Consider the following 15,461-nt stretch of genomic DNA (forward strand, 5'->3'; position numbering starts at 1 on the left):
ATGAGACAAAGTATATGTGAACTGCTGTATGGAAAGTGAATTTGCTCTGTAAATCTTCACCCAAATCAAAATTAAACGAAAAAAAAAAAAGATGATATAAAACTTACCTCGGTGTATGACTTCTTAGTTATGTGAACATTCTTAGCTCTATAAGACTGGCGTCTTCTTTTATAATCTCTCACTTCTGCCAGGATTTCAAGGTAAGACTTTGGACATTTTTGACTATTATCTAATGAGAGAGAAAAAATTACATCCTTAGGAGTTTTTCAATTCTTGGAAGTTAGCACGTACCAACACCACAATCATCTTACATGTTTCAATGTAGCACACAAAACATTCTAAAAATTCCATAAATAGGTGTTATATAATGTATCATTCCTCTTCTCTGCCCATAAAACCGAAATAAAAAACTCACTGCCATCAAGTCAAATCTCACTCAGTGACCCTTTAGTACAGAGTATAACTGCCCCACAGAGTTTCCATGGCTATAAATCTAAAATAGAAGCAAACTGCCTCATCTTTCTCCTATGGATGGTAAGTTCAAACTGCTGACCTTCTCGCTAGCCACAGGTTGAACATAATATTAAAGTAATAATACAACTGTAACTTTCTTACAGAAGGAAGATATACTTAATTTAAAAGAAATGAAAATTTTATGTACTGAGTAAAAATCTTAAAATATATATGAATTATCAGACAATGCTAATGCATTCTATTTCAATGTGTGTTCAGAGTGGTTTGACAATCAACTCATCTTAGTAACTCTCAAAGAATATAAAGATAATTGGGAAATGTAAAGCTATGATATTCATCTCAAACCTTGATTGACTTTAGCCGCCAGGTCTACAAAAAGATCACTATCATTTTCAATGATCTGAGAGCTGGAGCGCTTTTTCTTTGTTTCCTCAACTACAAAATCATAGATGGCAAGACGGTCAGCTTGGGTGAGATCACAAACAAAGCGTTTATGATTCAGAGGAACTTCAACAGGAAACGAAGAATAAATCTCTAAAGTAAAAATAAAACCACAAAATAAACAATACATGAAGCACTGTGAACTTAAAACCTATTACTTATTTTTAAACAGGTGCTGTAATAAGGCAGTAGAAACACAAAATTATTTTTTCATAGTAATTTCTAAATATATAAAATATCAATCTATGAGATAAATGATAAACGACTCTATCATGAATGCCAGATAACCACAGAAAGGATGTACCATGGATGTTTGTTACTGTTCCCAATACAATGTTAAGAGAGGTCCCATGAGATCAGGCATAGTAACCATAAATAAGAAAGAACATGCTCACAAAAATAAAAACCTTTGGGGTGATAATTTTTAAGGCTATCCACATATAAAAGTAGATATTAACTTTATGTTTATATGCTTTTTCTCATAAAAGCTCAAAAAACTTGGTTTCAATAATTAGATCACATTATAGTCTTTCTCAAAATGAACTGCAGAAATATGAAAAATTAATTTCTTGAAAATGTCTTCTTAGTATGTGACCTCAAGCTTGATCTTCAATACTCGACACACTTTCCATTTGTGCACTGACTTAGAGCTAGGGTCCAGAAACAACTAAGTAGCAGAAATTTCAAAACTTCCTCAGACTAGAAAAGCACACACTAATTTGAGACTAACTTCTCTTTAATTTCCTGAGAAAGAAGTATAACAGTTTAACCAAATAACTGGAAAAAAGTTAACAGCAGTGCTCTCCACTCCCACCCCCACCCCCACCCATCATTTACAGAACTTTCTAAAATTTGCTCATTAATGTAAAAAAAAGTATATACAATACCTGGATATGATGTATTAAACACTGAAGAAAATTTTTGAGATTCAAATTTTCTCAAAGAAACAAAAAATTATCTTAATTGTAAATAAAACCATTTAGTAAGATTCCTTCTAGCCTGCACTATTCATGAATGTACACACACACACACACACACACACACAAAAAAAAAAACCATGAACTACTACTAAAGTAATCCCTGTAATGTTTGCTAGGTTACCCTAAAGTAGTAACAGGTTTGTAGAACAAGGTAAAATTGGTAGCTCTTGCCAATTATTTGGGAAAGTCTAATACTACAAATAAAGAAGAAGAAAGAAAAAAGAACTCAAATAAGAGCATCCTATGAACTAATACAACTCAAAAGGGAAACTTGACATTTGCCTACAATTTAACAGGAGCACTCAACTGAGTCTGAGTTCCCAATCTGACAGTTACAGATAACAAAACATGACCACTGGTACTCAAAGGGTTTTTAGTTAGTGGGGAGGAAGGATTCCTGTTCAGGTCAACCAATTTTATTCCAACTCTGGTAGACACCCAGAAACGAACTTTTATGTAAAAAGATGTTGAAACACTTACAATGTCAAAGTGAATTAGTGCTGCTAAGCCTAAGTCCTTGGAATAGACGCTATGAGAATTTAGGAGAGCAAAACAAAGACTAGAAAACAATATATTACATAAATCTTTGCCTATTCATTATTTTTAATCAAAGAAATATTATTTCCTTAACATATTTTGGTATTTTCTTTTATTTATTCATCTTAAATTTCTTTATGAAGATTGATGCTTTCCTCAAAACTCAACAAAATTCCAAAATCTAATCAAGCCTAATATTTTGACTGTTAAAATAAAAGTTCAGAAAGTTGACTGATACTTTTAAAAGGATATCGTTTGCAAAAAGGATACTGCATTAGGTTCCTAATTCCTCTTTATACTCACCCCCATTACTGAAAAAGAAGAAGTAGAAGAAAAATTAAATAAACTACATTCAAATAATTCAGAACATAGCTATGGATAAAAACAAATAAGCTTACATTTTCATAAAATGTGAACTTTCAAAACTTAAGTTTCTATATGATTTAGAAGTACAACTGCATTGCTATAATCACAGTAATCCTGTAACCCAAATTTTTTTTTTTTTTTCCCAGTAATTCCAATTCTCCTTCTTCCTTGCTACTTACTTTGCCATCACAGGGTATCTTAAACATACGGCATAGAATATTAGAATAAGAGGTATTGTTTCAAAGTCACAAATTCAGAATTTTAAAGCTGGAAAAATTCATATAGGGTCAACTCCCTAACATTAGACATAAAGAAATTCAAGTCCACAGAAGTAAAATGACCTGCCCAAGGACTCATAAGTGATAGGAGAGACTGTACCTAGAACAATTATATCCTGTCTCTTTAGGCTTCTTTTAGGGTTCATGAAACTGAAGTACAGCAATTTGAATCTTTAAACCTGAAGGAAACCAATAAACCACTAAACATAAAATGATTATAATTGAAATTAACATCTTAATTATAAAAATCAACCAACATAATTGTATCTGAAAATAATTAAATAGATCTAACGGGCTGTTCAAGCTTTTACAGGAGTTAATGGACAGAGAATTCTGTATACTGAGTTTAGACTTGACATGACTGATGAAAAGATACATATAACTTTAAAACTTACATTTTAGTGCATAAGCATAGTATTAAATGGGGACATGCAAAATTTCCCAAGTTAGCCATTCTTCTTCAAAGTACATCAACAAGAAAGAATATATTAAAGAGATTAGTGTCCTAAGGTTAAGAGGTTTAAAATTGTCTAAGACACAAGCGGGCCAAAATTACAATCAGTTTAGAAATTACAGAACTCTACAAAGGATTTGAAAAAAAATTTTAAGAGGGTTACAGATTTTATAAAAATAATTATTTGTAATAATTACAGTAAGATGTATGAAATTTAATCAAATAAAAGTTCTTTGAACTACCTATGGAAAGAACTACTCATTCAAAGCAAGTCTTTGCTCTTGCTAAGAACTAAGCTCAATACCCTAATCTAATTCATTCATCAATTATATAGATAAAAACTTAGGGCATTTTTCTAAATTAATCACATATATAAAATTCTTACCCAAACATCATCCTAATATTGTTTGCCATACATTAATTTACCATTAAACAATAATAGTTACTAATTATTGAGCTGGGGCTAGTTTAGCATTTATTATCTCTATTCCTCGCAATAAGATAGTTTTATATTACACATAAAGAAACTCAGAGAAGTCATTTGTACAAGGCTAAACAGCTCATTTATATGTTTAAAAGGCTTATTCAAAGTAGAATAAACAATGAACAACACTGACAGTAGCAGTGAATATGTACAGATTTGAAGTTTACGATATTTTTAAAATTAATCGGATAGACATAATAATGAATACATTTGAGCAACTCTAGAACAGTGATCCACAGATTTCACTAATACAGAAAGTTTCTAACAGAAAGCAGAAAAACTCAGTTCAGAGTTTGTGCCAATATTCGGAACTTGGGTCTAGATCCAGGTGGGCCAGATTATCTAGAGGAGGCATATTACTACACTTTGTATCACCATTTCTTCACCTGATATGCAGGTAAAAATACTTGTCTAACCTATCACAAGTTTGTTGTAAAAGAAAAATGAAATACATAAATGAGCTTAAAAAAAAAAAAAAAGATTATTTTAAAAAATAGAAGTATTGAGGATCTTTGAAACAAATATACCAGAACTTTATCATACTGCTATCAGACATGGATTACCTTCTCATCTGTAAAATACGGGGGGGCTGGATGAGATTATCTCCAAGATCTCTTTTAACTAAAAAAAACTGTAAATCTATCTAACTACATAAAAGTCAAAGTTTTTAACTATTAACCCCTCAAAATAATAAATACATAAACAAAAACCTCTTTGCTTTTTCATCATTCTATTAACAAGAACAATTACAGGGGCTAAGAAATGCTCTATGGTTCAAGGTCAGTGCCTCTCCAAATTACATGAACTGAATATCTTTCTTAGGAGAAAACATGGAATTTAGCTGTCAGGCACAAAAATGGGAGTTTCAAAACAGGAAATAAAAGAAATTTGCTTCTGGTTGTTGTAAGGCACCAATGTAATGCAGACAGACATAAGTGAGTGAATAACGGAAATGGTGGTATATGTCCAGAGAGACCACCTTTCAGAGGGTTCAAAGAAGACAACTTAGGAATCCTTGTAAGAGAGATCAGTCACACTGTGGCTAACTGGTAGATACTTAAGTTCAGAAATCTAAACTCTATCAACTTATTTACTTCTATGCTTCTCATAGATTAAGTCTTCTTTCATTTTCCTAAAAGCACATGCTTAGAAATTCCAACCTAGTCTCTGCTAAAGTAAATCTCAGGTAGAAATTCTAAACCCAGTTCCAAAGGTGAGCATGAAATGAACCACAACTCTCTAAAATTATATGTAAGAGGTTATGCTCATGCTTTTTACAGAGAAGAGGATCCCTAGCATATATCAGATTCTCAAAAGATATCCAAGATCCAGAAAGATCAGAAACCCACTCACTTAAGGGGCAATACTCTGAGGGCAGCTACAGATACTGGTCTCTTCTAGCCTAACCCTCTCCTTGTACACTGCATCTCAACATTCTCAAAAGAAGGGAAAATATCAGGGAAAGATAATCTCACCCTAAAGGATTTATGTACTCAATAATTTTTTTAATTATTTATATGACAATCTCACCCACTAAGTAACTCCAAAGCATGAACCCCTAGCTAGAACAGTGTCCTAATGAGGCTGTGGATTACGTAAACTGGAAATACCTATCAAATGAACTTAAAGCCAAGCAGATTCACACAAAGTTAAATGTAAAAACTTACATTTCCCGAGTAATTGTTTACAAGATTTTTCATGAAGAAAATTAGTAACTTAAGCTTGTGTACAAAAAAATGATTTGCTTCATCAGCTCAAACTATGTCGTCACTTACTTTGATTCGAATAATCACCATCTTTTCCATCTGTAATTCTAGCCTGTTTAATTATCTGTAATTGTGAGTCTTTATCTGGGAAAAAAAAACAAACCAATCCATAAACACAATATGAATCACCAGTGTGCACAATCAAATAAACATCTTTACTAGCTTTCAATCCAAGCTCTTTGGGCACACTGACAAACTTTCTACAATCTTAAGAGAAAAAAAAAAAAAAACACACACACACCCAAATCCCTGCCAACCAATTCTGAATGCAAAATTCTTTCAGATCTAGCTATAGCTAGCAGCTAGCACAGTAAGCAACTCTTACTTCAAGTAGTTCAGAATTCACCAGAAGCTGCTACAAATTTTAGTGGCCAGTAACAGCTAATATTTCTGGAATCACAACTAATTGTCAGGTCTTCCAAAGAGTGTCTGGTGAGTGTGAACTGCCAGCCTTCTGGTTAGCACTATGCTACCAGAGCTCCCACTTTTTTTGCTTTTGGTATCCTAAGCATATCATGTATTTTATACCATTAATCCTTGCAAAGATAGTATTATCATCATCCCCATTCTATAATGAAATTTAGACAACAGGTTAATTAACCTGCTGAAGGTCACACATCTGTCAGTGACAAAATCAGCTGAATCAGGGCAGTGTGATTCCAGAGCTCCATGCTTTTAATCTCTTGACACACTGAATACCTGGCACACATTTCCATCCTCGTTCCTAATCTCAAACTATGTTGTGTGCCCCATTTTTTGTGATGACCAAGAAGGAAGACATCTGTCCCTTCTGTATAAAGCTTTGCAGGAATTCACTATCAATACAAGCAGGGTCTCTAAATTTCAGATTAAGAGAACTAGTTTTCCAGTAATTAATCCTACATTCTCTTCAGGTATAAACTATTTTCCTAATCATAAGTATGTTTATAAAAAACATTCTTTCAATAATTCAGAAATAAAACATCAATACCCGTACTAACATATTTTAATTATAATCTATTAACTTAGTACTTACTCAAAGTAATTGAAGGTATATTTACATTCTCATAGAAAAATTCAGGATTATACATTTCATCCTAAACAGCAGAAAAGAATAAAAAAAAAAAACTTAGTATTTTTTAGTATTAAATAATCCACTATTTAAGATTTGGTGTAAATTAACAATAGATTGTTGTTGTTGTTAGGTGCTGTTGAGTTGTCTCTGACTCACAGCGACCCTACATACTACAGAACGAAATACTGCCTGGTCCTGTGCCAGTCCCACAATCCCTGCTATACCTGAGCCATTGTTGCAGCCACCATGTCAATCCATCTTGTTGAGGGCTTTCCCCTTTTTTGTTGATCCTCCACTTTACCAAGCATGACATTCTCTCCAGAGAATGGCCCACTCTCACATGACCAAAGTAGGTGAGACAAAGTCTGACCATTCTCGCTTCCAAGGAGCATTCTGGCTGCACCTCTTCCAAGACATGCTCTTTTAGCATTCCATGGTACTTTCAGCATTCTTCACCAACACCACAACTCAAAATCATCGACTCTTCTTCAGTCTTCCTTATTCATTCACTGTCCAGCTCTCACATGCATATGACCAAAACAAACAAACAAACAAACTCACTGGCATCGAGTCGAAACCAACTCATAGCGACCCCTTCCTTGGGTTTCTGAGGCGGTATCACTACAGAACATGCACACAAGATGACTGAAAATACCACGGCCTGGGTTGTTGTTATGTGCCGTCGAGTCGGCCCTGACTCATAGTGACCCCTCCTTGGGTTTCCAAGGCAGTATCACTACAGAAGTAGGCGCACCTTAGTCTTCAAGGAGATATCTTTGTTCTTCAGCACTTGAAAGAGATCTTTTGTAGCAGATTTGCCCAATGCAATACATCTTCTGATGTGTTCGCTGCTGTTTCCATTGGTGTTGATTGTAAAACCAAGTAACATGAACTCTTCGACAACTTCAATTTTTTTCTCCACTTATCGTGATGCTGCTTATTGGTCTAGTTGTGAGAATTTTTGTTTTCTTTAAATTGAGGTGTAACCATACTGTAATCTTCAATCTTCATCAGTAAGTGCTTTAGGTCATCCTCACTTTAGCAAGCAGAGTTGTGTCATCTGTCTATCACAGGTTGTTGATGAGTCTTCCTCCAATTCTGATGCCACATTCTTCTTCATATAGTCCAGCTTCTCAGATTATTTGCTCAGCATACCGGCTGAATAAGTATGGTGAATGGATACAACCTTGACACACTCTCTTCCCGATTTTAAACCATCCAATGTCCCCTTGTTCTGTTTGAAGGACAGCCTCCTGGTCTACGTACAGGTTCCTCATGAGTACAATTAAGTGTTCCGGAATTCCCATTCTTCTCAATGTTATCCACAATTTGTCATGATCCACACAATCAAATGCTTTTGCATAATCAATAAAACACAAGTAAACATCTTTCTGGTATTCTTTGCTTATAGCCAAGATCCATCTGACATCAGCAATGATATCCCTCATTCCACATCCTCTTGTGAATCCAAATCCACCTTGCATTTCTGGAAGTTCTCTGTCAATATACTGCTGCAACCGTTTTTGAATTATCTTCAGTAAGATTTTACTTGTATGAAATATTAATGATATTGTTCAGTAACATCCACGTTCCTTTCTTTGGAATGGTTACAAACACAGATCTCTTTCGGTCAGTTGGCCAGGTAGCTGTCTTCCAAATTTCTTGGCATAGTGAGTGCCTCCTGCACAGCATCCATTTGTTGAAACATCTCAATGGGTATTCCATCAATTCCTGGAGCCTTATTTTTTGCCAATTCCTTTAGTGCAGCCTCAACTTCTTCCTTCAATAACTATTGGTTCTTGATCATATGCTACCTCCTAAAATGGATGAACACTGACCAATTCTTTTCAGTACAGTGACTGTGTATTTCATCTTCTTTCAGTGTCTCCTGCATCATTCAATATATTGCCCATAGGATCTTTCAATATTGCAACTTGAAGCTTAAATTTTTTTCTTCAGTTCTTTCAGCTTGAGAAATGCCAAGTGTGTTCTTCCCTTTTGGTTTTCTAACTCCTGATCTTTGCACATTTCATTGTAACAAATGACTTTGTCTTCTTGAGCTGCTCTTAGAAATCTTCTGTTCAGCTCTTTTATCTTATCATTTCTTCCACTGGCTTTAGCTACTCTCCGTTCCAGGGCAAATTTCAGCATCTCTTCTGACAATCATTTTGGTCTTTTCTTCCTTTCCTGTCTTTTTAATGACCTCTTGCTTTCCTCATGGATGATGTTCTTGCTGTCATCCCACAATTCCTCTGGTTTTCAGTCACTGGTGTTCAATGCATCAAATCTATTCTTTAGGTGGTCTCTAAATTCAGGAGGGATATAATCAAGATCATATTTTGGCTCTCATTGTCTTCAACTTCAATTGAAACTTGCATATGAGGGGTTGATGCTCTCTTCCACAATCAGCTCCTGGCATTGTTTTTGCTGAAGTTATTGAGCTTCTCCATCGCCTCTTTCCACAGATGTAGTCGATCTGATTCCTCTATACTCCATCTGCCAAAGTCCATGGTATAGCCACCGTATGTGTTGTTGTAAAAAAGTATTTGCAATGAATAAATCATTGGTCTTGCAAAATTTTATCATGTGATCTCCAGCATTATTTCTATCACCAACAACATATTTTCCAATTACCAGTGATTCTTCTTTGTTTCCAACTTCTGCATTCCAATCACCAGTGATAATCATCACATCTTGATTGTATGTTTGGTCAATTTCAGATTGCAGAAGTTGGTAAAATCTTCAATTTCCTTATCTTTGGTGTTGGTGGTTGGTGTATAAATTTGAATAGTAGTAGTATAAATTGGCCTTCCTTGTAGGCATATGAATATTATCCTATCACTGACAACACTGTATCAGGACAGATCTTGAAACACTCTTTGTGATGATGAATGCCACGCCATTCCTCTTCAATTTGTCATTCCTGACATAGTAGATCATATGGTTTTCTGATTCAAAATGGCCAAAACTACTCCAGCTCACTAATGCTTAGATCAATCTCTATGTGTTACATTTCATTTTTGACAACTTCCAATTTTCCTAGATTCATATTTTGTACATTCCATGTTCTGATTATTAATGCATGTTTGCAGCTGTTTCTTCTCATTTTGAGTCATGCCACATCAGCAAACGGAGGTCCGGAAAGCTTTATTCTATCTACATTATTAAGGTCGGATTTACTCTGAGGAAGCAACTCTTTTCCAGTCATATTTTGAGTGGCTTCCCACCTGAGGGGCTCACCTTCCGGTACTACATCAGACAATCTTTCAGAGCTATTCATAAAGTTTTCCAGTAATATATCAGACAGTGTTTCACCACTATTCATAAGGTTTTCACTGGCCAATTCTTTGAGAAGCGGATGGCCTCTTCCTTCTTCTGAGTCTGTCTCAGTCTGGAAGCTACACTGAAACCTGTCTAGCATGGGTAACCCTGCTGGCATTTGAAACTCCACTGGCATAGCCTCCAGCCTCACAGCAACAGAAAAACCACCACAGTAAGACAAACTTACTTAAAGACCAGTTCTTCTCCCTTAGCTGTTCCAAACTGCTGTTCTCACTTCCTGGCTTCCCCTAGCTTGTTCTGGCCCACCGCCAGCACCCACTTCCTTTCCTGACCTCCCTTAACTTATTCCAGCCCACCACCAGCTCCCATTTCCTTTCCTGGCCTCCTTTATTATTGTTTAAATAATTCTTAAAATAATTTGTGAAATTACTCAAGTACCATTCTACCCTACAAATGAGAGCTATTATTTCATGTAAGAAAATCTCACATTATACCTTCCAAATGTTGTGAATTTATTTATGTATGAGTTACATAATGAATATACAGTACCTCTTCTTTTTTGGTATAGTCCAGTTTCCTCAATCTACATGAAACCATGTGCTTTGCTAAAGATGATCTAGGCATATGATGATTGGAATCATAAGGACAGATCACAACTTCATCCTATAAAAACCACACAGAAGCAAAGAGAAAAAGTATGTAATATTTAAAGAAATAACTGCACCATTAAAACATTTACTACCTGATTAAGTGGTGCTAGACAATTATCTCTTCTTCAGCATGCCTCTCCCAGCCTTGTAGTGTGCATGCACACATGTGCGTATTTATTTTTAAAAAAAATAACTCTCTCAACCCTCCATCCCCTTAAAGTCTATGCCCTCTCTCCACTCATTCAAAGCCTAATTCTTTGAAAGGTTTGTTCACACTATCAACCACCTCATTTACCAGGCATTCCTCACCTACTGAATGCCACTGGAACCAGTGGTAGGTCATTTTTCTTAGTATAGCTAAAGGACATGTCAAAGTTCTTACACTTGAACTCTTGGAAAGTCATAATCCAATTGCCCGTCCCTGTCGTCTTGACACACTCTTCATATTCTTGATACCTCTCAAGCCCCTTCTGCTTGGTCTCCTTTAAAGTTCTGTCTTCCGTGCCCTTCCTAGCCCTTTTAAATGTTAGTATTTAAACATGTAGGTCTGACCACATTACATAGTGATGACTCTCAAAATCTAAATCTTTAGTGAGATCTTGTCTCTCTCTCGAATACCTTAAAAATACTAAAAATTCAACATGACCAAAGGTAAATTATGTTCACGGTTTCCTGAACCCAAAACTTGTGTTTTGCTAGTACCATTTGCTCGAGCAAGAAACCCCTCCTCCCCCTCATTATCTACATCCAATCAATCACCTAGTCTTGTCAGTTTTACTCCTAAATATCTGAAATCCCTCCCCATACTCCATCCCCACTGCCACCTCTCCAGTTCAGGATATCATCATCTCTCTACTGGAGTAGCACAGCCATCTCTCTACTGGAGTAGCACAGCCATCTTCTAACTGTTCTCTCTACTTCCAGTGGTACTGCCCTCTACTCCATTCTCCACACTGTAGTTACTCTGAATCCTAGCTCTGTCACTTACTGACTGTATGAACATGATCAAGTTACTTAACCTCTCTTCGCCTCTGTCTCCTATAAGATGGGGATGACAGCAGAGGTACTGGGGTACTGTGGTACAGAGATAGAGGGAAGATTAAATAAGTTATATATGAGTTTATACACTTAAAACAGGGCTTGGTACACACTATGCAGTCAATAAATGTAAACAATTATTTTACTAAAAGGCAAATATGATTATGATATGCACTGGCCTAAAATACTCCAATATGTCCCCTATTGGGCTGACAAGGACCTTTAAGATCTGGCTCTTACCCACTATCATTCCTCTTCCTCTCCACAGGCTCTGCTCTAACTATCCTTACTTAAAAAAAAAAAAAAAAATTCACCACCACCGAGTCGATTCCAACTCACAGCGACCCTCTTTGGGTTTCTAAGGCAGTAAATCTTTACCGAGGTATACTGCCCAGTCTCCCTTCCCCAAAGTGGATGGTGGGTTTGAACCGCCAACCTTCTGGTGAGCAGTCAAATGCCTTAAGCACTAGGCTACCAGACCTCCTTAACTACAGTCAATAGGTTTCCTGACCTGGTCACACCCTCGTCTCTGGGATTCTACACAGGCTGTTGATGCTGCCTCCCTGCTTCACCTAGCTAATTCCACTCATTTTTTGTTTTTAGGTATCAGCTTAGAATTTACTTTGTCCAGGAAGCCTTTGCTGTCCCACCACAGCCTATAATAACCTATACTAGTAATTCAAACCCAACCTATCACAGATTTTATCACATTATAATGTAATAGATTATTTGTCTGTATTCCTCATCACCACTACCAGACAGTAACCTCTATGACGATAGGAAGTGCGGCTACTGTTCACTGAACTTCAGTATTAAAACATTCCAGTTGAAAAGTGAAGACTCATTAACTACCTGAATGCACCTATTCTAGCAATTATGAATGGTCACTTACCAAGATTTTTAAAACAGTTAACTCGTAAATATCAGCTATTGGTTTTACAAAAATTACACGGAAACTCACAATTACTTTTCAAAACTCTGTAATTTTACAAAGGAGTTTGAGAGAGACAGCACAGTAATTAAGCACACAGACTTTGGAGTCAGAATGTCTGGAAGTGCTGTAAAAAAAAAATCAGCATAGCACATTTACAAAAATAGCTCCCAGGGAGAGATGGATTGGCAAATAAACACACAACACATGTGAAAATATGGTACTCTAGCTGTATGTCCTTGAACAAATTACAACTTATGTATGGGTCATCATTTGGAAAATGTGGATAATATTATGTAGCTTTAAAGTTATTATGAGTATTAAATGAGCAAATGAGCTGAAGGTAACATGTTAGTGACAAAATCAAGAACTGAATGAGGACAGTGTGATTCCAGAGCCCCCTACTTTTAATTTCTCAACACACTGAATACCTGGGACACATTTCCATCCTTAGTTCTAATTTCAAACTGTGTTGTGTGCCCTGATTTTGGTGATGACCAAGAAGGAAGGCATCTGTTCCTTCAGTATAAAGCTTTACAAGATTTCACTATCAATATAAGCATGGTATAGCAAGTGACATGTGGAAAGTGCTGTTAATAAGAAACCAAAAAAACAAACTCACTGCCATCTAGTCAATTCTGATTTATAGTGACCCTCATTGGGTTTCTAAGACTGTAAATCTTTACAGAAGTAGATTAGCTTCATTTTTCTTCCCCAGAGCAGCTGGTGGGTTAGAACCACCGAATATCTGGTTAGCAGTCAAATGCCTTAACCACTACACCACCAGAGCTCCTTTGGCAATACAAGAAATCCACATTTGCTAAAATGCTGAGTAAACAAGTAGGCCTTACTCAATGCAATTCATGACTTCCAATACCCGTCCAAAAGATTAATGAAGACTTTAAAAAAAAAAAAAAAATGCACCACACTTACAATACAATAAACAGTAAGCTAGTTTGTACATAAATCAAATATAGTTTTAAATGCCTCTTGGAAACCAGTTATGTAACTGAATCCTGAGAGAAATTACTACATCTACTACAGCATGGTAAAGCCTGAAAGAACATGAGAGACCACAAATTACCCACATTAGAACACTTCCATTCCTCCTACCCACCAAAATAAACAAACCAAAAATCAGGATTGTTCACTCTACTACACTTGCCTACATTTTTTTTTTAATCTATAAACCCAGTATGAATCATCAGTATTCACAATTAAATTATTAATGTCTTCACTGGTTTCCAATCAAGCTTGTAGGGCACACTGACAAACTTTCTATAATCTTCACAGAAAAAAAACAAACCACTCAAAAACCCCTGCCAACCAATTCTGAATTCTTTCAGACCTAGCTATTGTGCAGCAAGCAACCCTGACTTCAAGCAGTTCAGAATTCCCTATAGTTAGGCAAGCAGCAGTAGCTGCTCCAAATTTTAGCAGCCAGTAAAAGCTAACATTTCTTGAATCATAAATGTCAGGCACTATTCTAAGCATGTTACAAATACTATTTAATCCTCACAAAAATATTATTATTATCCTCATTTTATGATGAAATTTAGACGACAAATAGGTTTATTACCTCGCTGAAGGTCACACATCCGTTAGTGATAAAACCAGGGATTCAATCAGGGCAGTGTGATTCCAGAGGCCCCTGCTTTTAATCTCTTGATACACTGAACACCTGTCACACATTTCCATCCTCAGTCCTGAGTTCAAACTGAATTGTGTGCCCCGATTTTTCTGATGACCAACAAGGAAGACATTTGTTCCTTCTGTATAAAGCTTTGCATGATTTCACTAATTACATAAGCGTGGTCTCTAAATTTCAGATTAAGAGAACTAGTTTTCCTGTGCGTTAATCAATCCTACATTCTCTTAAGGTACAAACTTCTTTCCTAAGCATAAGTATGTTTATAAAAAACATTCTTCTTTATAAATTCGGAAATAAAACATCAATACCTTACATATTTTAAAACTGTAATCTAATAACTTAATACGTACTCAAAATAATTGAATGTATATTCGCATTCTCATAGAATACACTTATCCTCTAAATAAACTCGGACCTGCAGTTCCTTTCTCACCCACCCGCTTGCAAGTTTTTCTTTGAACCCAGAGCTGCGTCGGTAGAGGCACTCAGGCCGCCCGCGCACCTCCCAACCTGGGGCTAGGGGATGCCAGGAGCACCCAGGGCCCGCGGCCGCTGACTCCCACCGGCCCCGTCAGGTCCCGGCGCTCACCAGACTCTGCAAAGGACTGGGGCCCCCACGACCTTCCCTCGGCGGCACCCTGCACAATTTTCCCCAGCCCAGCACATCACAGCCAGAGGACCCCGCAGCTGCCTCACCTCCGCCGCCTCCTCTTCCCCTGGGTCCAGCTGATCCAGGCTCCAGCCGAAAGACGCTGTCACCTCTTCCAGAGTCCGGCAGCAGCTCTCCACGAACTCGCTCAGCTCCTTCTGCAGCCGCCGCCGCACCTCCACGGATGGAGCAGCATCTTCCATGGCCCCGGCGGATCACAACTAAGAAGCGGGCGAAACCGAAGACTGCGCGCGCGGGCCTCTGGGAGCGCGTGGGCGGGGCCTCTCTGTCACGTGTCCTGCGCAGCCTATAAGAAATGGTCCCGGAGGCTCGCAGCAGGGTGTTGTCACTTTGAGTGGAACCTGAGTGGCTTTAGGCAATGAGTGCTTTTATGCCTGGCCGCTCCTCGGAAGGAAGATGGGGCAA

At 37.0% G+C, this 15,461-nt stretch overlaps 1 protein-coding gene across 1 annotated transcript in view; it reads right to left on the minus strand.

Annotated features, from left to right (window-relative positions):
- Positions 1-15,238, minus strand: part of SNRNP48 (small nuclear ribonucleoprotein U11/U12 subunit 48) — a 29,813-nt gene extending 14,575 nt beyond the window's left edge. The window contains exons 1-6 of the mRNA XM_007935336.1: positions 15,083-15,238; positions 10,666-10,779; positions 6,796-6,856; positions 5,790-5,864; positions 820-1,008; positions 108-229 (exon numbers count right to left, since the gene is read on the minus strand). Coding sequence (XP_007933527.1) covers positions 108-229; positions 820-1,008; positions 5,790-5,864; positions 6,796-6,856; positions 10,666-10,779; positions 15,083-15,238 — 717 coding nt within the window. The remainder of the gene's footprint in view (positions 1-107; positions 230-819; positions 1,009-5,789; positions 5,865-6,795; positions 6,857-10,665; positions 10,780-15,082) is intronic.
- Between the last annotated feature and the right edge of the window lie 223 nt (positions 15,239-15,461).

Source organism: Orycteropus afer, unplaced genomic scaffold (assembly GCF_000298275.1).
Source record: "Orycteropus afer afer isolate SDZICR_OR568_19922 unplaced genomic scaffold, OryAfe1.0 scaffold00027, whole genome shotgun sequence".
NCBI classification, from domain to species: domain Eukaryota; kingdom Metazoa; phylum Chordata; class Mammalia; order Tubulidentata; family Orycteropodidae; genus Orycteropus; species Orycteropus afer.